At 41.5% G+C, this 21,902-nt stretch overlaps 1 protein-coding gene across 8 annotated transcripts in view; it reads left to right on the forward strand.

Annotated features, from left to right (window-relative positions):
* The first annotated feature begins 150 nt into the window (after positions 1-150).
* Positions 151-21,902, forward strand: part of ANKIB1 (ankyrin repeat and IBR domain containing 1) — a 94,027-nt gene continuing 72,275 nt past the window's right edge. Inside the window, exon 1 of one of the 8 annotated variants that reach the window (XM_065051038.1) lies at positions 151-381. Coding sequence is in view for 4 of the 8 variants with exons in the window: in XM_065051036.1 (XP_064907108.1) it covers positions 941-995 (55 nt within the window). In the remaining 4 variants the exon portion in view is untranslated. Of the gene's footprint in view, positions 382-458; positions 611-875; positions 996-12,531; positions 12,672-21,902 lie in introns of those variants that run through there. The other 7 variants (XM_065051046.1, XM_065051044.1, XM_065051036.1 and 4 more) reach the window with 7 other exon arrangements.

Genomic DNA, 21,902 nt, shown 5'->3' on the forward strand with positions numbered 1-21,902 from the left:
CCGGGAGCATGGGGCGCTGCTGGCAGGCACGGCGGTGCTGAGGTGAAGCGGCCGCCCGGGCCCGGCGAGCGCCGCCGGCAGCTGTCAGCGCCGCCGCGAGCCGCCGCCGAACAAAGGCGCAGCGAGACGGCGGCAGCCGCAACGCCCTGCGCCGGAGGGAGCCTCGCCGCCGGGCGGGCACTGCCCACCGCTTCAGCTACCGAGTGACGGCCTCGGCTGCCGGCGGGCCCGAGCCCCGGCGGAGCGGGCATTCCAGAGGGCGCCGTATCTGGAGCGGAACGGGGGAGAGGGAGAGAGGAGCGGCCGCTGAGCAAATGGAGGCGCTGGGTGGCGGGCGCGGAGGCGCCGGGAAGGGCCGGGGACAGCCCCTGTGAGGAACCGGTGAGTGCCCCGCGGCGCTGGCGGCGATCCCGGCGCCGCCCGGGGAGGCTCGGGCGGGGCTGCGGGAGGGCGAGGCGAGTCTGGCCGCGGGCGCAGTCGGGAGACTTTGCACACCTGGGCGTCGGCAGCCCCGTCGCATCGCGGGTCAGAGAGGCCGGGAGGCTCCCCGGGAGGTGGCTCCGAGGGGGCCGCAGCTCCTCGGCATCGCCGACAGGCGAGGGCACCAAAGGCAAGAGCAGGGGGCAGCGCCAGCGTGCGGGTTGAACGCGGCGCAGATGATCGAGGCTGGTCGGTCCCGGGCGCGGCGGCGCTGCCGCTGTGGGAACGAACGGGCCCCGGCGGGCAGGGGGCTGTGGGGAAGCGGCGGGCCGGCAGGCTGGGCGGTGGTGGAGGGGAGAGAGGCCGCCTCCGGGCCGGGGTCTCGCCGGGCGCCGCCGTGGCGGAGGGCGGGCGGTCTCGCCCCGAAACCAGCCGGGTGGGGGAGCGGCAGGGCTGTCTCGGCCGGGATGGTCGGGAAAGTTTGGAGCTGCACGGTGACCCGGCTGCAGGTGTTGAGCTGATGCCCGCCTTGTTCGTAGCCTGGAAGCCTGTCTGGAAGGCAAAAGGGAAAAAGTGTGAGTGGCCCGAGCGGGAGCGTGTGCTGCTGGCTGAGTCGTGACAGCGTAACCTTGCTGCCAGGCTGGGGGACACCGTCCTCAGCAGCCGGTCTCGAATTAAATTGAATGCTCACGGTCTCATGAGGGGGGTGTATGTTTCAGGAGCTTTTGTTTATTGGGGGAGGAGGGCTGGCTTCTTTGTTTGTTTTTCCTGAGGACAAAAATATAGTCTTGATACTGTGATCATTTTACATAAGTAGCAGTATTGCTTTTCCAGGCATGTCCAAACACTTACTGGAAATTTGGCAACTTTAGGAAACGAAGGAGAATCTTGATAATCCATGACTGCTCAGTCTGTCTTTTATTTATAGTTCAACTAACATACAGAGGAAATGTGGAGTTGCAAAAACATGCTCTGCAGAGTAATACCACAGCTTAAATTGTTTGCATGGACCCCTGCATCAATACTAACCATCGTTGATTGCGCTTTCTTCTTTAAGCGCATTTCGGTGCTTACCAGTTCCAGAAATTGAGTTTTAGTTGTAGACATAACACCAGTAGGTGTACTGTAATTTACGTACATTTTCTGAAGAGAGAGATCACTTGGGAGAGAATTATTAGCTGTAGAGGTTAGCAATGAGACTGTGTCTTCCTTACACATATGGGTGTTTTATTGTTACTTTAATCTCTTTGATTTTTCAATACGAAGTGTGGTGGATTAATTTCTCTTTAATCTTTCTTGGGTACAGAAGAGAAATACTTTTATTCCTTGGATAAAAAGAAGGCTTTAGTTATATCAAAGCAACAGCATTTTTCAACTTATAAGAACATGTGGCTTACATAGTTGAGGTATCTATGCAGAAGTGAAATGGTAGAATTTACAGCAACTTTTTTTTTTCTTTTTTACCTGGACATGGAAAGAGTAATGGCTGTCCTTAAAAACAACAGACCAAATTACAGAAGAGGCTTCTGAAAGCGTTAATTCCAAGAATTTCTGTGGTCCTGTGATCAAGCAATTCCTTCTTTAACAAAATTTAGATTAGTCCTTAAACAAAATAATAAAATATTTTAATAATTCAATACATTATTCCTGAGTAAAAATATTACTAGAAATCTACTAAGAAGTGAAACAATATTGGCGGTGCCCTGTCTTCATTTATATATATGCATCAGCAGAATATTATGAATGAAAATTAATTTTAAAAAGAAAAATAAAAAACAACGAAAAGAACAACAGTGGCACTATTGTAATAATAATAGTATCTGTAGCCAAAAAACAAAAATTGAGTTTTATGCAGTCTCTCTAATTTTTACTTGTACCATACACATCTAGATAGGACTATATATACACGTATGCAAGTACGTGATTAGGCTTATTAAAAAACATGGAGCTTTCTAGACGTAGCTATATATTGTATGTAAGTTTACGTGTATCTGTTTGTTAGATGTTCCTGTCAGGCATATACACTCCAGGAAAACAGAGGATACTAAACATGTAAATTTAAAAGGGAATGCCTTCTACAGCTGTCAGCTTTTGTTCGATGGAGCAACTATAAAAAAATGGGTTGTGAAAATGTCAGTATGTCTTTGTTCACTGTGTAGGACCTTGTGAGCACTATGGCTGATTTAATCAGTCCTGAGCAGTTTCTCACCCACTGATCTGTGACACCTCTGCTATGATTGATTAGCATTACATTGCTTTCTGTTTCAGTAATAGAGCTTTGTTTATTAATTGTTAACTAGTTTGGTTAGCAGAGTTTGTGGTGATTTTTTTTTTTTTTTTTTTTTAAGTGGGGTGGGGCTCTTTAGGTTTTTTGTCTGTATTTTAGGTTTTTATTGTTGGGCTTTGTTTGGGGTTTTTTGGTGTATGTGTGGTTTGCGGATTTTGTTTGTTTGTTTTAGCTTTGCTGTTTAGATGTCATGTAGCTACCATGACCTGACTAGTTAACTTCACCTTGGAATCGGAAAACTTGACGACGTTACTGTGTGCAGCTGTCACTGCTGAAGTTTTGTTGCCTTTGCTAAGGTGACTCATGCCAGTAAGAAAGAAAATTGGGAAGCTGGAGGTTACAAATCCGTGTGCTGAAACAGTTAAGTTTCTAATCACATTATTGTATTTGCATAATTGATAATGATACATAGCAAACAGAGATCTGTTTTGCTTGAAGAGCAGCCTTGTGGAAATTCTGAAGTGTTTAAAATGACTGGGGAAGTTGGGTTTTCAACACCATCATCATCAAACAAGACTTACTGCTTATCCTCCCAAACTACATCACATACTTTCCCATGGAGCATTATTGAAATCACCCATACATATAAATTTTAGGGACAAGTGATATTTCATGCAAGATTACATGACATTAAAAGTGCAAGCTGGAGAAATCTACCTAATGTCTAAAACATGCTAGTTTTCTTCAGAACCACTAAATATCTGCCAGATTTAAAGTCGAACCAGTAAGAATAGTCTTTGTTTGCCGTTGTGAAAGGCCAAGCACAAGACCCTGCACCTTGGGCAATCCCCAGTATCAATACAGGCTGGGGATTGAGGGCAGCCCTGCGGAGAAGGACTTGGGGATAGTTCTGGACAAAAAATTGGACATGAACTGTCAATGTGCTCTTACAGCCTGGAAAGCCCACCGTATGCTGGGCTGTATAGAAAGGAGATTGGGCAGCAGGTCAAGGGGGGGTGATTCTGCTCCTCTACTCAGCTCTGGTGAGGTCCCACCTGGAGTCCTGCATCCAGCTCTGGGGCCCTCAGTATGAAAAGGACATGGACCTGTTGGAGACATTCCAGAGGAGGGCCATGAAAATTATCAGGGAACTGGAACACCTCTTCTATGAAGAAAGAACAAGAGTGTTGGGGTTGTTCAGCCTGGAGGAGAGAAGGCTTCAGGGAGACACTGTTGAAGCTTTTCAGTATACAAAGGGGGCTTATAAGAAACACAGAAAGACACTTCTTACCAGGGCCTCTAGTGACAGGATCAGGATCGGAGCTTTTAAACTGAAAGAGGGTAGATTTAGATTGGAAATAAGGAAGTTTTTTTTTTTATGATGATGATGGTGGTGAAACACTGGAACAGGTTGCCCAGAGAAGTTGTGGATGCCCCATGATTAGAAGTTCAAGGTCAGTTTGGACAAAGCTTTGAGCAACCTGACCTACTGAAAGATGTGCTTGCCCATAGTAGGAGGGTTGGATGTGATGCTAAGTAAAGCAACAGCAGAATATCTTCAGTTTCTTAGTCCAAAAATCACCTTGGAGAAAGACAGATACTAATCAATTGCTTTGTCTCTTTTTTTTTTTTTTTTATGTTTTCTGAGTTTCCTTTACTCTCTGTGCTTTGTTAGCAGTACAGTCCTTACTTCCTGCTTCGTTTTTACTCTCACATACCTTAGATTGTACTAGAAAAATAAAATGTAAAGATTTGTTTGTTAAATCAGCCAGGGTTTCCTCTTACTAGTGTGCAGAGGTGGTCTGAGGGAGTCCTTGTTATTTCTCCAATCTTCTTCCTGTGTTCTTGCTTTTAGTAACTGAAAGCACTTTTCGGAAGTTGCAAACATCTCATATATTATATAAACATTTCAAATTCACATTTATGTGCATCCTTAATTCTCCTGTTTTCCAAACAAGAGAATCATAATGTTTTTAAATCAGACAAATGCTTTTTTTGACCTAAGCTAATTTGTAGTACTACCAGTATCCTTGAATTTTCTTCAAGGGGTTTTGTTGGAGTTGCTTAAGAGGTGTTTTCATTTAGTGGTTTTGCTTTGATTTATATTTTGAAGTACATAAATTCTGAAGTCTGACTGTAAATGATAATTGCGGTAAAAATACAGCAGCAGGCCATAAATGGATTACTGCAGGGAAAGAGAAGGGGTGCTCTGCTGAATGCCTGGGATCCTCCCTGGCCTGGGCAGCTTTACAGAGCAGCTGCGTGACAGCATTGTCTGTAGAGTTCCTCTTGTAACTTTCCTTGTTCATTTCTGCACTCCTAAGGAAGGCAAGGGGCCAAAATGAATTTTCTAAATGTAAGTTTTATGTTGGCACATAAGCTTGTACCTGGGAATCAATGTTTGTACAGTAATGTTAGTCTTTGACAAGAAGTTAGTGTAGTTTAGATATTACATCATGGCAACTGAGGCAATGTGTTATTAATTACATGTAAAATAGCTCTTTTGTGCAGGCTTCTATGTTGGAGAAAACTTACTAAATCTCTTAGGGGTTTTCGCTACCTAAGGGAGTTTCCCAGTGGCTTGTGGTTACCATTTTGAGGTATGTGAAGAACTTACAGCACACATGATATAGAGAATTTCCTATCCTCTCTCCGCCTGGCTGAACGCAGTGACTTAAGGGATAGGAGGGAATGGTGGCAAGTTCCTGCGTGTCACAGCAGATGCGTCTCCTCCATGACCACCCCACCTTCCCAGGTGCCCTTGCAGAAGAGGTATGAGGCTCTCCAAGTGGAACTGAACAGTAATGAGAATGATGGTTCATCTAGCTTGGAGGTGTTGCCAAGGTTAAGTCAGCCTACACCCTGGGTCTAAAGTGCTCCCATGAAGAAAAAAACAAAGATTGTAGTCATAGGAGACTCCCTTCTGAAGGGAAAAAAAGACCAGATATGCAGACTGTATCCACTTCTTAGGAAGTCTGCTGCCTTCCTGGGGCCTGGGTTAAAGATGTGAAGAGAAAGCTGCCTACCCTAGTACAGCCCCCAGATTATTATCCATTATTGATTTTTTTTGTTCCTTTTTTTTTTTTTTTTTTTTTTCTGGTAGGCAGCAATGAAGTTGCAACAAGAAGTCTGAGGGCAATTGAGAAACTTCACGGCCTTGGGATGATTGTTTAGTGGATCAGGAGTACAAGTAATGTTCTTCTCTATCCTTCCGGTTGCAGGGAATGATGAGGAAAGGAGTAGGAAGATCCAGCAGATCAATACCTGGCTCCGAGCCTGTTGTCACTGTCAGGTGACACCAGGCCTGCTGATGACAGCGGGAGCACACTTGTCTCAAAGGGGAAAAAGGATCTTTGCACAGAAGTTATTGGGGTTCACTGAAAGAGCTTTAAACTAGATTTGAAGGGGCAAAAGGATAAAACCAGGCTTGCTGGAGATGAGCCTGGGGACAGCATGCCAGCGTTGATGTGCTAGCGAGGTTGTTCAATCTGCCATCTCACTGGAGGTGGGTGCTGGAGATCCATGCAGCAGCAAAGACGCAAGGATTATTAATGTGTTAGAAACCATGGATGCACCTGAGAATGGTCACATAGGAATTAGAGCTTCTTCCCCCAAAAAGGTGATGGGATCAATAGCCCAGCTGGTGCATCTACACCAATGCACGCAGTATGGGCAACAAACAGGAGGAGCTGGAAGCCATCATGAAGCAGGAAAACTATGATATAGTTGCCATCACAGGAATAGAAGTGGTGGGGTAGCCCTGGGTGCTAGGGAGTGTTCTGACTGTCTGGAGCTTAATAACGGTGATGATAGAGTCAAGTGTTTATGGGTAAGAATCAGGGGGAAGGCCAACAAGGCAGATATCCTGGTGGGAGTCTGTTACAGATCACACAGCCAGGATGAAGAGGCAGACAAAATATTCTATAAGCAGCTGGGAGAAGTCTCATGATCTCTAGCCCATGTTCTTGTGGGGGAGCGCAGCTTATCAGATGTCTGCTGGAAATACAATGCAGTGGAGAGGAAACAGTCTAGGAGGTTCCTGGAGTGTGTGGAGGACAACTTCCTGACACAGCAGGTCAGCAAGCCAACTAGGGAAGGCACCCCACTGGATCTGTTGTTTGAAAATAGAGAATGACCTGTGGGATGTGATAGTTGGAGGTCACCTTGGGCATAGTGATAACAAAGTGAGAAGAGTTTTCAATTCTTGGAGAAGTAAGGAGCGGGGTCAGCAGAACTGCTGCCTTGGACTTCCAGAGGACAGACTTGTTTAGGAGCCAGGTTGACAGAGTCCCTTGGGAGGCAGCTCTGAAGGGCAAAGGAGTCTAGGAAGGCTGGAGGTTCTTCAAGAAGGAGGTTGAGTGCACCTTCACTAAGTTTGCAGACGACACCAAGTTGGATGGGACTGTTGGTCTCCTTGAGGGTAGGAAGGGTCTACAGAGGAATCTGGACCAGCTGGATCAGTGGGCCAGTTGCATGAGATTCAACAGGGCCAAGTGCTGGGTCCTGCACTTGGGTCACAACAGCCCCAGGCAGTGCTACAGGCTTGGGGAAGAGTGGCTGGAAAGCTGCCTGGCAGAAGACGACTTGGAGGAGTTGATTGACAGTCGGCTGGACACGAGCCAGCAGTGTGCCCAGGGGGCCAAGAAGGCCAACAGTATTCTGGCTTGTATCAGGAATAGTGTAGCCAGCAGGACTAGGGAAATGATCGCCCCCTGTACTCAACACTGGTGAGGCCCCACCTCAAATCCTATGTTCAGTTTTGGGCCCTTCACTACGGGAAAGACATTGAGGTGCTGGAGGGAGTGCAGAGAAAGGGCAGTGAAGTTGGTGAAGGATCTGGAGCAGAAGTCTGATGATGAGCGGCTGAGGGAACTGGGGCTGTTTAGCCTGGAGAAAAGGAGGCTGAGGGGAGACCTCCTTGCTCTCTACAAGTATCTGAAAGAAGGCTGTAGCACAGAGGGGGTTGGTCTGTTTTCCCAACTAACAAACAATAGGGCAAGGAAGTGTTCTCAGGTTGTGCCAGGGGAGGTTTAGATTGGATGTCAGAAGAAACTTCTTCACTGAAAGGGTTGTCAGGCATTGGAACAGGCTGCCCAGGCAAGTGGTGGAGTCACCATCCCTGAAGGAGTTTAAAAGACATGTAGATGTGGAGCCTAGGGACATGATTTAGGGGTGGACTTGGCCAGTGCTAGGCTGACAGTTGGACCTGATGATCCTAAAGGTCTTTTGCAACCTAAATGATTCTGTGGTCCTGACTTCTGTGGTGTAGTTTGCTGTACTATATAGCATTCCAGGACACAGAATCTGTTATTCGCTGCTACATCTGTATATCTCATTGCTGCATTTAGATTTTCCTTTCCTCTCCAACAAAAATAACAACAAAAATACATATTCAGTTTTGACATATGCTTTTATTGTGAAAATAGCACCCCAAAAGCATACAAGTAATTAAACCAAAAAAGCTTTAGGAAATACTGCAGTCACCAATTTGCGTGGAAGAGGCCTGTCATGTGCTAGCCAAATGGTATATATTCATTTTAAAGGAGTATTTTTAAACTGCTGTGAACACTTAGTCCTTGCTTTATAATAAAGGCTGTGGTCAAAAATACGGTCTAGGCATTTCCAAGTCACTGTGGTATTTTGAGTGAGTTCTTAAGTTTGCTGGAATGATCTGAACTATTCCATTTATAATTACAGTTGGCAATCTGTAAGGCATAGGCATATCCCTCTCTCACTTTACTGTCCTGAAACAAAACACAGTTTAGAGGAAAAGATCAAGAATGGTCAATTTCTGGACCATCTTGAAAAAACTTTCTAGTGACTAGTCAATAGGCTTTGCAAACCAAAAGAGCCTAAAGAGGGTTGGTTGTTTTGCCATCAAAGGCACCAATTGCTTGTAGGTTGTTCTCTCTACTAAGCAAGAAAGTAAATCACCTCTTGTATACCTCCTACATGTAACTTTAAGAAATGCTTGTAATTTTGGGCCATTTTTCTGTAATGTGGATTAAGTTCTTATATTAAAGTGTGGAGGATTTTTTCAGGAGTCCTTAGAGGCAGGAAGATAATAAATGCTTATTAAAGAAAAGGTCCATTGCTTGTTCTCAAATTCTGGATTAATTTGAGGTACTAAAATACATTTCATGGAGGCAGATTTTTTTTTCTTTTCCATGTAGTATATTTAAATCTGAGGCATTTAAATCCTTTTCTGTTTATGCAAGTTAACAAAAGTATAATGTAACCAATAAGAGGTTTATTTATATCCTTGAACCATGATGGCTGCTGCTGTTGAGGTTTGTGTTATTTCTTTTCTATACAGTATCTCTGTTATACCTTGTAGTAGCTGTTCTGTGTTACTGTTGTGTTGGTGTTTCCTCTGTACTTATTTATATGGCATTCTAGCTTCTGAATATTTGTTCTTATTTTTCTCGCTTCTTTCTATCCTTTCCACCTTTAATTTTCTGATTTTTTTTGTGTTTCATTGTTGTACCTCTGGAAGCAAAGGTTTATTTCTTCTGTTGACAACATGAATGGCTCGTAGCTTCGATCTGCTCTTGCAGAACATTTTTATGGAATCAGGATTGTCTTCAGCAGCATCTGCTGTGATAATGGTTGATATGCTGTGTTATACTTACCTGACACTTCTGTCTCATGAAGTTAACTGGATGGGTGACACCTTTTTAGACACACTGTGGTGCGGCATGTTGTTTGGTGGAGTTTGTTTGGTTGGTTTTGATCACCATCAATGATTTAACACTTCATTGCAAACAGAAATTCTACAGAGTTCTTGGCAGATGAAAACGTAAAGAGAGACACATAGTCTAGCAAGAAGTAAGATAAACTAAGGGAAAACTAAGTCAAGTTGGCAAGTTTTTATGGGAAAGCCAACCTGAATTAAGATTTACCTGTAATTCACTAGATGGTGTCAGCCAGAGGTAACCTGTGAGAGAACTTATTTGAAAAGTAATATTAATAAAAGGATGATTGTAGCTAATTGTGAAAATTCTTATGTGGTTTAATTCTGTGGTAATTGTCTTGAACAGTTAAAAATACTGACTTTTGTAAAATGTTCTACGGGAGTGTTGGTGATCTCTCTCTTCCTACTCCCTCTTTTTTTTAAAATGAAAGATGACACAAGGAAAGATACAGCTTCAGAACTTTCAAAACTATTTCTGGGAAAGTATGCTTAAAGTTAACATATATAATGCTAACTATGTATATACCAATGGCATATTTCTTGACTGTTTTATGTACTCTTATGTATTCCGCATGCATTTGCAGTTAAATGTAAATGTAAGTTGGAAACTGATTTTCTGCCCCAAGTACTTAACCTCATGATCACTCTTCTTGGAATTTAGCATAGAAAATAATTATATTTTCCTAATTAATAAATATAATTCTGCTTTACAAATGGGTCCTGCTTGTTCTTATAACATGTACTTTAAGGGACCATAGGAACATCATGTCCTGTTTGCATGCAGCTAATTTTGGTCCTGATTGTAAATTACTACAAATGAAATAACTTAATGGATAAAATTGGATTTGTTATATTTATTAGTTTGAGCTGTGTTTGCAGTCCACTCAAGATCTCCTCTTCAAGGAACTTTCACAGATGTTAACTGGGGTAGCAATCTCCTGCCTCTTTTATTTCAAACAGATTCCTAATAAGAATTTTGAAGGCAAAGTTAAATATAGTATATTTCTATCAAAGCTTTTGTGTAGAAACTCAAAATCCTATTGTATCAAAAAGCAAGAGTTTATTTTTTAGGTTTCACGGGTGAAGCACTGATAATGATGATAATGATAGTTGAAATTTTTCCTGTGATGAAGCAGCCTTTGGAGGAATAGCTGAAAAAATACGCTAAAAGATCATGATGTATACTTGTCTGGTTTTCTGCACTACTGTTGTGTTAAATACTGATTTCTCTGTACTAATGGTTTGATTGTTACTGTGTTGCTGTGGTATGCAGTTTTGTATTTTTATTTGTATTTTTATTAGCTACTATGTATGTGAGATATAAAAATAATATAAGCAAGGCTGGATGCACATCAGAACTAATTTTCAGCAGTAGCAATCTCTAAGTGCTGTTGTGATAGAATTTTCCGCTGAAACATTCTTTTTCTTATTACCTTACCTGTTAAATTACTTGCAGGATTGTTACTTTTTTAGTTTTCTTTTTTTTTAAATCCAGGTGGCTCTGCTGTGTTTTAGAGCTCTATGCAGCTGGGGAACAAGCAAATGTATTGATCTCCAGTTAACTCTCTGTTCTGTTGAAAGACTACAGATAGATGTGTAGAAATGTCCTGGTAGAGCAGAGCCCAGAAGATTTCTTGTTAATCTATCAAAATGGTGAATATCATCAGTGTCTTGAAGAAACTGCAAGAGCGTGTAGCTACTAAACTGTGAAGACCAAAGTTCTGGCTGTGCTAGTAATGCAGGTTATACTTCTTTAAAATTTTAAAGAATTTTTATTACTGATGCTGTTTCATTCGCATTCGCTAAATAGTTGAAATTATCTCTGTACCTGTAAGGTGAGGATTTTGATATTTTAAAGCTCAGATCATGAGACAAAGCTATATAGCAGACTTCATTATAGCAAAATATCTCTTTTTCAGCAGTGATCCAACGCATTTACTCTGTAGGAATATTTCTGCCACAAAACCGTGATACCAAATAATCTAGGCCTGTGCAGCATTGCGAGTTATATACAATTCTAAGAGAAAGCATTTGTTCTTTGTGAAAGAACTCGGATGACTTGCATTCCCCGAAAGCTTGTGTATGAGGTACGCAGTCCTGAGCCATTATAACAGCTCTCTGTGGATTAGTGCAGTGCAGATGTACAATGGCCCTTAATTTAGGCCCTTCCCCTGACTTCTTGAGAGTCACTGACACACATGCTTTATGTATTTAGCTCTCCACATTTAGAAGGACGTGTTGGAGAGAAGTCTTTCATTGGAGCTATTTCAATGAGTCACCAAGTGCAAACTGCCCATTAGAAAAAAAAAAAACGCCACCATGAAGAGGCTTTATTTGGTGGTGTGTATACTGAAATATAAGTTCTCTGAAATGTCACATTTACCAACCTGTTAATTACTTAAACTACATGGAAGTTCTTTATCCTTTTCAGGATGTGATAATTAGTATTCTGTAAGATTAAATAGTGCAGTTTTGCATTTATAATCTTCATTAACTCCCTGGATGAGGCAAAGGAATGCATCGTCAGCAAGCTGGTGGCTGACACCAAGTTGTGTGTGCCGGAGGGCAGGGCTGCGCTTCTGAGGGACCTCACAGGCTGGAGACATGGGCTGGCAAAAACTTCATGGTGTTCAACAGCATCTGAGAATTGAAACATAATAACCCTACATAGTAGTAGAGGCTGGGAACTGATGGCTGGAAAGCTGCATTGGATGCTTCCACATTGCAAATGACATCTCTTTCCTGGTGGACACCAAGTTGAAAGTGAGTCAGCAGTGTGCCTTTGCTTAGCGAGAACGAAGCCAGTAGCTGAGACAAGTGATTATTTCTGTCTGCTTGACGCTTGTGGGATTGCATCTGAGACAGTGTCTGGTTTTGCACTCCCCTATATAGGAAAGCTGCTAACACAATAGAGCAGGTCTAGAGGAAGGCTGTAAAAATAATTAGGGGTCAGGAGCACATCATGTGAAAAGAGAAGCTGGAAGAGCTGCGTGTCCTCTGTGTTCGGAGAAGACTAGGGGCGGGATCCTGTTTTCAATTAATGGGTGGGTACAGAGAAGACAGAACCAGACTGTTCTTGGAGGAGCTGGGTGACCTGGCCAGCGGCAATGGAGAAAGTTCCAGCAAGGGATGTTTCAACTAGACGTTAGGAAAAGACTTACACTGTGAAGGTGGTCAGATGCTGGGACAAGTTACCCAGAGAGCCTATGGGACCTCCATCCTTGGAGATACTCTGAACTTAATTGGAACAGCCTTGGGCAGCCTTTGAGGCTTTGAAAATTGCCCTGGGTAGGGGACTGAAGCAGCTGACTTCCAGAAGTTCCTTCCAATGTAAGTAAGTGCTTGTTCCCCATCAGGTGATGTGGTTGCACAACCAACCATTTTTCTCTCTCCTCTGCGTACAGCTGGTCTGTCCCAGCTGAGGCACGTGGCTCGGAGGGCTGTGGAGCTTCCTAGGAGGGAACAATATGATTATCTTATGTAGATTCTACTATACAGCTCAAATGCTGGTTTTTAGCCTGACTTCTGGCTAGACAAAGATTTGGAGTGATTAGTGCTTTGAAATATCATGTGTCTGTAATGAAATAGACTAATCCTGAATGAGGTGTCTTTTTCTAGAGGTTTGTATTTTAAATAATTTTGAGTCGTTTTTTCTGTAATATCACTTTAAAAAACTTTCCTGCTATTCAGAAATAGCCTGATTTATTGTGCATCCTTTGAAGCAATGAAATAAATGTATAACTGTAATTGGAATACAGGTTTGTTCTGTTTTCATTTGCTGAGGCTGAGGTTTTGGTTTTTGTGTTGTTTTGTTTGACTGTTGTTTTGCTTTGTTTTCAAATTCATAAATCCAGACTTTCTCATAAGCAAGCTGCCTGAGGTTTATACTTATTTACCTAATAAAGGAATAGAAAGTTAAATTCATTTGTCTGGAATAGGAGTTAGACAGGCAGCATGTTCTAGTATAAAATACTTTGTTGTAATGCTTAATTAAAAAGATAATTTGGAGGTTTTGGTCTCTTTGTTACCCTGGATGGTATTACAATGTAATATAAGCAAACCTGAATAACACAGTCACATAATTTCACTGTAAAGGCAATGTAGAGTGGCTATTGATTTGGTCTTTACTTCATAGAAATAGCTCAGACTGAAGTTAAAAGGTAAATTCAGAAATCCTGTTGATTTTTTTTTTTTGTTTTGTTTTGTTTTTCTGCATGTTATTCCTATTATATCTACAATGAGTGAGGAATCAGTATGGATTGATTTTTAAAATCAATCTTTAAGAATGTGATCAGTGTCGTTTGTTATTTTGCAAATATACAAAGGTTCTCAATCTTAACATCTGCTGACGAGTGTGAGGGAAGAAATCCTAACCCCCAAAATCGTGTATTTCCTGGGAACAACTTCTGTACAAATTATACAATTTCTAGTAAAACCGGACAGTGTTTTGTGTGTCCACAGCATGTTTCAGCTTCTTCAAAGTAATGACGACATGCAGATCAAAGCAGACTGGGTTAGTGCTAAATGGAGTTGTTAAAAAAAGTTGCTTTTTGAAGCTTAAAACCTCAGTATAAGCTTAAAACAAAAAAATATTCCCAAACCAGTTTGCCCATGGCTTACTGTGCGAATAAATTCTTTCACATTCCTAAAGGCAGACAGTCCACCCTAATAGTGCTTTGCTTTGGCTATTGTATAAGTAGTTTTCCCCAGTACGGCCTGGGTCTGTGTACTGTCTGATGATTCTTGTTGTCCTTTCCAGACTGCCCACCCAGCTGCTGGATCCAAACAGCTGTAGCTGAGTGCACCCAAAAAATGTTCCGATGCAGTAATTGTATTTTGTGGCCCCATTTCCCTACAACTGAAGATGCTTCTAAGAAAGAATCTTTTTCTCTTTATATTTAAATGTGTTGCATTCTTAAAAATGGAAGATGCCTTATAATTTGTCCACGTAGAAATGAAAACCTGATAATAGAATTTTGCTTTCAAAACTGATTCAATGGGGCATGGGGCTGTAAAATGCAGTTTTGTGTTTTGTTTTTTTTTTAAATACACTTTGCTGTTCTAATTGATTAAGGGAATAAGATTTCCATGTTACACAGGCACTTGATTGCATCCTGAAAATGAGCAAGCTAGTGAATAGGTGGATGTGCCTTTTAGAATAGGTGGTTCCAGCATCTCTGATTCCCAGAACATTCCAGCCTTGTGCAATTCTGCTGCAGTATGATATGTTTTCATACAAACCACCATTTGAAAAGGGGGCCTTTTGTATTTATTTCATCTCTTTATATAGGTATATTTTTTGTTATTGTATATTGTTAGTCATAGCTGTTTTTAAAGCTGCTAGGTGCTTGCTTCAGAGATGCTTCTTTTACTGAAATACAAATATTGTTCCATTTCTCTCATTTCTTGTCTGTTGCTGATTTTTCCCTTTTTTGAATCTTCTAGAGAGTTGTTTAAAACAATTAGAACATACTTCTTGCTATTCAGAATGTTATACGAGTACATAGGGTGACACCAGAATAGATTTTTAAAGCTGTTTGTGCCTGTTGAAATTTACAGAACACTGTAAGACTTAAATCCTCTAATGAATACCACAACGCCATTGATAAAGTATTGTTGTTTCTACATATCCACCAGCAAGTGAAAATCTGGTCCATGGATTGTTCCCCAACAAGTCTATTATGAAATATGATGCAATAGGATATGCGGTAAAGGAGGGAAGGAAGCGATGACTGTTGTTATACATCACCCTTTCCCAAAGTGCAAATGGATAGGTACTACATCAGGCATCTTTTTTTTTTCCCCTCTCCTGCTTAAGATTGTTCAGAAAGTTTGTGCCAAGTTAGTAGAGTTTGTTCTTGCTGGAGTCCTGCTGAGCCTCCTGCAGCTAAACCAGACACCTTTTACCAGTATCTTCCTACCCCACTCCTGCTTTTTAACTCTTGGAGTATCAGAACTTGGACATGTTTGCCCTCTAGTAAATGCAAGCCCAGCTCTGTGTGTTTACTGCCTGTTGGACAGAGTTTTTAGTTGTTTTTCCACCTAGGCCTTGCTTGCCTAGTATCAGGCACTGGAATAGTTGCTGCTGCTATTAACAATCATCTGATTTTTTTACATAATGAGGTTAAAACTGGACTCAGACAAAAGTACCAGCTCTGCTGGCATTTTTGGAAAGGGGTAGGCTGGAGTTGGGAGTTTGCATCCTGGTGGAGTTGGATGCTCCCTGATACACCATGGGTACTTACAAGTTTGGGTGCAGACAACAGCAGCCAGTGGTGCTCTGGTGCTGCACGGCCTGCTCTGTACCTGCAGTCATCCACTCCATCCGCCTGCATCCTTCAGTCCGTGTTCCATCCACCACCCCCTCCTGAATGCACTGCCACTCTCAGTTGTGGCTGATGATACAATGCTGGGCTACAGGAGAAATTTCCTGAAAGCTGTTCTGACTTAAGTAGTGGAGTGGTGCTGGTGTACTCCTGCCTTGCACACAAACTGTGGGCTTTGCACAGTGAGCACATTGCTGGTTTTCTGCTTCTGCCTGCACTTCAGTTTGAACAAGCACTGTTATGAAAGTATTTCCACTCTTTACAGTATGTGCTGATACAAATAATCCTGCCTCCCTGTCACTGCTGCCATGCCCTGGCTGTTTGGACCATCAGCATCCCAGAAGAAAACGCAAAAGAGGGACTGGATATGAGTTATAGGTATTCCGTTTCTCTGTGCAGTCACAAAGGCACGTGCCAGCACAAAACTAGGGAAAGTGTGGGAATATGGACCAGCAGGAGGGGTGGATCAGAAACAGAAAGGGCAGGATCAGCTCTGGTGTCAATTCAAGCTGCTTTAGAAACTACAGCCTAAGTTTCTCAAACAACATTAGCATCATAAAAAGATAATGGAGGCAGATTTCCAGCTTGCTAAGTGCATGATTCATAATAACTATAAAAATTACTTTATAATTTTTAAAGCTTTCAGGGAAGTCTGGTAGAGGTCACACACTGATCCAGGCAATGATAACAGGGAACTGGACCTGCAGGAGGAGAACAACACAAGACAGGAACAAAAGGTGCAGGGGAAAAAGAAATGCACTTTTTTGTTGTTTTGTTGTTTGTTTGTTTTTGAGGGGGGATTCTGTTGCAGCGCCATTTACTTTACAAGCAGGAAGAACTATTTTTAAATAAGTGCCTCTGTGTTACAATGGCACTGGGACAAGTTTTTTCGTAAAGCACTAGGGATTCCTGAGCATCACAAATCTGCGAGCTGCTGAAACTAATACAGCTGGTTCCCAGGGCTTATGTCTCATCTACTACTGCTCGCTTTTGCTCCCACAGATCTGGGCAATGCAACTGGCAGTGGGATTTTTCTTCTAACAAACTGTATTCCTGGACTTCTGTCTCACTTTCAGGCAGGCAAATACAAGATCTACCAGTACCTAGCAAATGCTGGATTGATAATTGAACTTCTCCTGGTGATGGGCCTGGCTGCTTTAGAACAGCTTTACTAGTCATGGTGAAGGAGAGTGAATGGGCTTGTCAAGCTGAAGGAGAGACATGGTGACTTGACAGATGACGGAAAGCCTGCTCTTTGTGTAAGCAGGCTGGATTGCATAGTCTCAGGTGGCCACACTCTGGCTGGGTGTCTGCTGTCACTGCTTTGCAGCCAGGTTTGGTAGACACCAAAGTAAAAGCATTTTCTGATGTGAGAAGGCCTGCCTGGCTATGGAGGGAGCAGCAAGGGAATGCGTGTCCCAGCCCCAGCAGCACCGCCCCGGTGGGGAGAGCCCATGTGTGGATGTCCTCTGTGACTTTGTGAGCAGGTTCAGAAATAGCTCTGGCTAAGAACCTCCTGTGTGGTGTCACTGACACCTCCCGAGTCAGGAGGGTGACCTGGATCTTTCTGTTCTGCAGGACCGGTCTGTCTAATGTAGCAGTAAATAAGGGACACAGTGGTCCTGAAAGTCACCTTACCTAACCAGAAGTACCAGCTCCATTGGTGAGCTAGCTATGTTTGCAGCACGGTCAGTCATTCTTTTCTTACAACCCTGGGAACTGTATGGAGTAGACGTGGAAGAAATGGAGTCAGTAATGAACACAGCCCAGGCCGCATTTACTCCACCTTAAAGATCTTGATACTAGATCAACTTGTGGGCAAGCGGTATTAGAAACAAAGGATATATAAGCCTAGTAAACGCTTTTCAGAACACATGCCTGCTGGCACAGTAACTGGCTGTAAACAGAGGTAAGGCAGCAGCTTTCCATCCAAAAAAAAAATTACTGAAAAAACTTGTGCAGTGGACAAGGCACGAGATGATCTTGGCTACTGCATGGTGACCCAAAGGCTTTTGCTGGGGTGGCAGGGAAGCATTATTGTGTCACCATGAGCAACCTGGTATTGATCTGGCTTAAATCTGGTACCTCAGATCATCTGGTTATATGGAGATCCAGCATAGCTGTCAAATATTTTTATGATTATACCCTGTTTTAGACTGCACATCTTCTGGTTTAAAGCCTAAAAGGTAAAGTATTTCCTGACTGTTATATTAGACTGTATAATTAGTGTTGAAGGCTTAAATCTGTTTCTGCATAGAGGAATTCTCTCTTTCATATTGGGAAGGCTCCAGTGACATTTTTCAGGTATGTTTTCGCCATCCCAGTTTTTTCTGTGCAGAGGTTTCTCCTCGTTCTTCCCCAGCAAATGTAAAGTGGAAAAGAATGGTAATAAAGAGTGACAAGATTTACTGGCTACAGGAGAGCATGGGAACAGCAAAATTGTTTGGAGTGGGGCAATTTTTTTGCAAGTACCCTTTTATTTGTTGTTGCTGTGAAGTGGAGGACTAAGGATAAGCAAGGTCTGCATAGTGCAGAAAAAACTGTATATTGTCATGTGTAACCTCTCTTTTAAGAACTAACCTGGTGCCAGATTACTGGAGGTCAGTTAACATGATGCAGTGTTTAGAAGATTTCAAGACAGGCCTTTGGTACAACAGATGTGTAAGCCTGATGCCTGTTCCTAAAATATTAGTAGGAATGACGTAAGAATGGACCAAATTAGCAGACACATGGATAAATATTATGTCTTGAGGAACGATCAATGTAGTATCGTAAGGGAAAGTCTGGTTTCACAACCTTACTGATTTTCTTTCAAGAATCTAGCATGGAAAATGCATTTGGTATAGTCTGCTTGGATTTTCTAAGGGCATTTAACATGATCCCTTGCTTAGAAGTCTTTAAGAGTCCAAACAAACAGCATTGGGAAAGCAGGGGGGGGGGTTGCATGCAGAAGTCCTTTGTTAAAACATAAGAGATGATTAGGAATAAAGAGGCAGTTTTTACGGTGGCTGAAGGTTACTAACAGAGTCTCAGATACATCGGTGCTAGGACCTCTGCTGTTTAATGTGCAGAGAAATGATCTGGAAAAGATGGTTTGTGAGATGACAGTCAATACTACAAACAGTGTCAACTGTAAAAGAATTTTATAAGACACAATGGTAAATAGCATATGAAACTCAATATAGTTAAAGGTGAAAGATTCACATGGTTGGGAGGGAGAGGGAGAAAGGGTCCTAAGTTAATGTAGAACATCATTCTCTTAATTATTACCACTCAGGAACAAGATCTCTAGGTTATAATAAAAAGTCTGAAGAAAATCAACTTAGTCCTTAGTGCCAATCCAAAAAGTAAATCAAATTTTGAAAGAGTAGAGACCATGCCACCCCCATGTAAATCCATGCATTCTGCATGTTGTACACAGCTCCTTGTCTCCCAACTCAAAAATATGTCAGTGGCTTTGGAAACAGATCCGAAGAAGCAGAAAGGGTCACAAAAGCTGCACAGAATCTATTCTTTGAGAATTAGGGTAATCAGTCTGTAAAAGAGCAAAAGATTGGTATGACGAAGGGTGGTCACCTGTAAAAGGTGATAGGATAGAAATTTATAAAATCACAAGTTGAATGGAGAGAGTAAATAGGAAAAGTTTTTTGCTGTCTACCTTTCTGTTCTTGTAGACAGTGAAAATGAAATTTAACAAGTGGCAGGTTAAAAACAGGTGTTTCTTCACAATGAATAGTTAAGCTGTGAGATTTCAGGATGCTGTATGTGTTAAAATTTTCCATAGATTCAGGGAGGTTTTGAACAAATTAATGAAATGAAAATGCATTGCAGGTTATTACTATAAAAACAGCATGTCTGGTTCAAGAATGCATCAAGTGGTGAAGTGCTGAAGACTGGGAGAGTATTGTTGCCCAGTTGCTGTGCTTTTCATGGGTATATTCTGCTGGCAACTCTCTCTGGACAAGTTATTAGATGAGAAGTATCTGATCCAGTATGGCTATTAATGCAACTATGTTTACAGTATTTGGAAACAATGGAAAAGAAGAATGGTATATTGGTAAATGCAAACTTTTAAAATAAATAAGTTATAATAATTGGTTTGGTTTCATATTTTTGCAGTCTAAAACCAGTGGAAATTTTGCTGTTTACTGTTTCATGAAAGCACACAATAAATTGTGTTAATCAATAAAATATTGACATATAAACAGGAGTAGTAAATGAGGTTGTTAGAATTGAAGAAGTAATGTAGTTGTCATTAATAACATCTGAGTATATATTATGAAAATCATCTTCAGCTTGCTTTAAGCTGATGTCTTGAAATAGAATTGCTGTCAGGGATAAAATTCTTTCAAGGTAGGAATAAACTAGTTTTTCTCACATTTAGATTTTTGGATACTTATTCCTAAGCAAAATTCACCTTTCTTTTTCAAGATCAACACTCTTTTTTTTATCATCTCCAGTCAGTCTGAAATAACTTCCAAAACAGCAAAGGACTCTTACCAGTCTTAGTCAGACCTACAGTCATTTTTAATTTATACTATAACCCTTCCAAATCTACAGACCTTAAAAGAACCCTGTGGGTTTTGCTTCTACTTTTTTTTTTTAAAGGCTTGCCTAATATTTTTGTAATTTGTCTTTTTTTTAGCTTAGTAATGTAGCTACAAAAAACTCATTAAAGTTTTTACTTTCTTAGTCTGCTGTAGAAGCTAGGTAATTTTTCAGGTTTCCAAATGGAATATCAATGCAACCCATTATCTCAAGAGCACATTGGCTCCAAGAATCTATTATAATTTTTGGAGTATTGGACACTGTGGATACAAGCAATAGGAACACTCATGAGTAAATACAAATGATGAATAATTCTGATTTCAGGACATGGTCGGTCACTTAGTTGCTGGACTAAAGAAATTACTTGCCTTGGCAGATTTCATTGTCTAATGAAGCTCTTTACAGCTCTTTCTGTAATATATGGGACTGACTGCTAGCAGGAAAGATAATGGATTACATCAATTTCTGAGGTTGCAATCCAGGAAAACAGTTTCTCTGTAGCTTGCAGTAAAAGATAAATAAAACTCTGGAGTGCAACTCCTGCAGATCTTCAACATCTTTTAAACTCATTCTGGTGCTTCAGGCACAGAATTCCCCTGGAGAAGATTATCTGAGATTCTGCCAGAAGTTCAGCACTATCCTGATCCTTTCTGATTACCTATAGTCTTGATCTTGGCAAGCGCAGGGACAGGAGCCCTCACTGTCATCACAGATCCCTCATTTCTCAGTGCCCAAAAGCATGCTCTCTGTATTCTGCGAAAAATCATGGATTCTTTCATGAATTGGGGCAGCAGTTTCCATTCAGGAACTGTTTCTCTACATCTTTATCCTCTGCTCTATCAGGTAGTCATTTTCTAGGTCAAACGTTTCTTTGATACAATAGTTCCAGGTCATTAAATGTGGCTGAGGTTGTATCTTGCCCCAGATACCCTTGAACAGCCGCCTTGTCTGCCTTCTCCTAGCTTTTGGCACAACTGTAGGGTGATGTCCAAAGAGATGTCTTGATGTTTTTTAGCCCAAACTGTTGCTGTTAAATTACTGATTTGGGATTGAAGAAAATTGTTAAAGGACTTTGTTTGAAGGAAGAAGAGTAATTTGATTATATAGACTGGTTGATGAAGTGTGGTATGATGTAGCCCATGGGCTAAACCAATAAAACAAAGCCATTCCTGGCTTTCTACAACAGTTTTGCAATAATTTAAAGTGAAAACCTACTGCAAACTGGTTAGCCTTAATCAGTACAAATGCCAATGGATTTGTTGAAGCACAGATGCTGTTTTATTGTTATGACACATTTCTGCATGAACACAAGTATTTTGGTTTCAGGCATAATAAGAAATTGAAAACAGTGGATGTAATAGTGAAATGTGCCAGGAGACACAAGATATAAGAACCTGGTGATTTGAATGTTGTGGTTTAGAATATAAAGAATGTGTTTTGCATTGAAGTTTTGCTGTTTAAGAAAGACGGCAACAGGCAAACGTAACAGGACTTTTAAAAGAACAGTTAAAAAAAAGTAGGTCTGTGTTCACTAATATTCTTTGGGCATCTGAGCTGAAGTGTATGCCAGGTGGAAGTGTGCAGAAAACTCCCTGGTTGATACTCCTAAACTTCTCAGCAATATTAACTGTGAAAAGAACATAGAAAAAGTGAAATTAAAAATAATTTTATTTCTATTGTAGAACAT

This window comes from Columba livia, chromosome 2 (genome assembly GCF_036013475.1).
Source record: "Columba livia isolate bColLiv1 breed racing homer chromosome 2, bColLiv1.pat.W.v2, whole genome shotgun sequence".
In the NCBI taxonomy this organism is placed as follows: Eukaryota; Metazoa; Chordata; class Aves; order Columbiformes; family Columbidae; genus Columba; species Columba livia.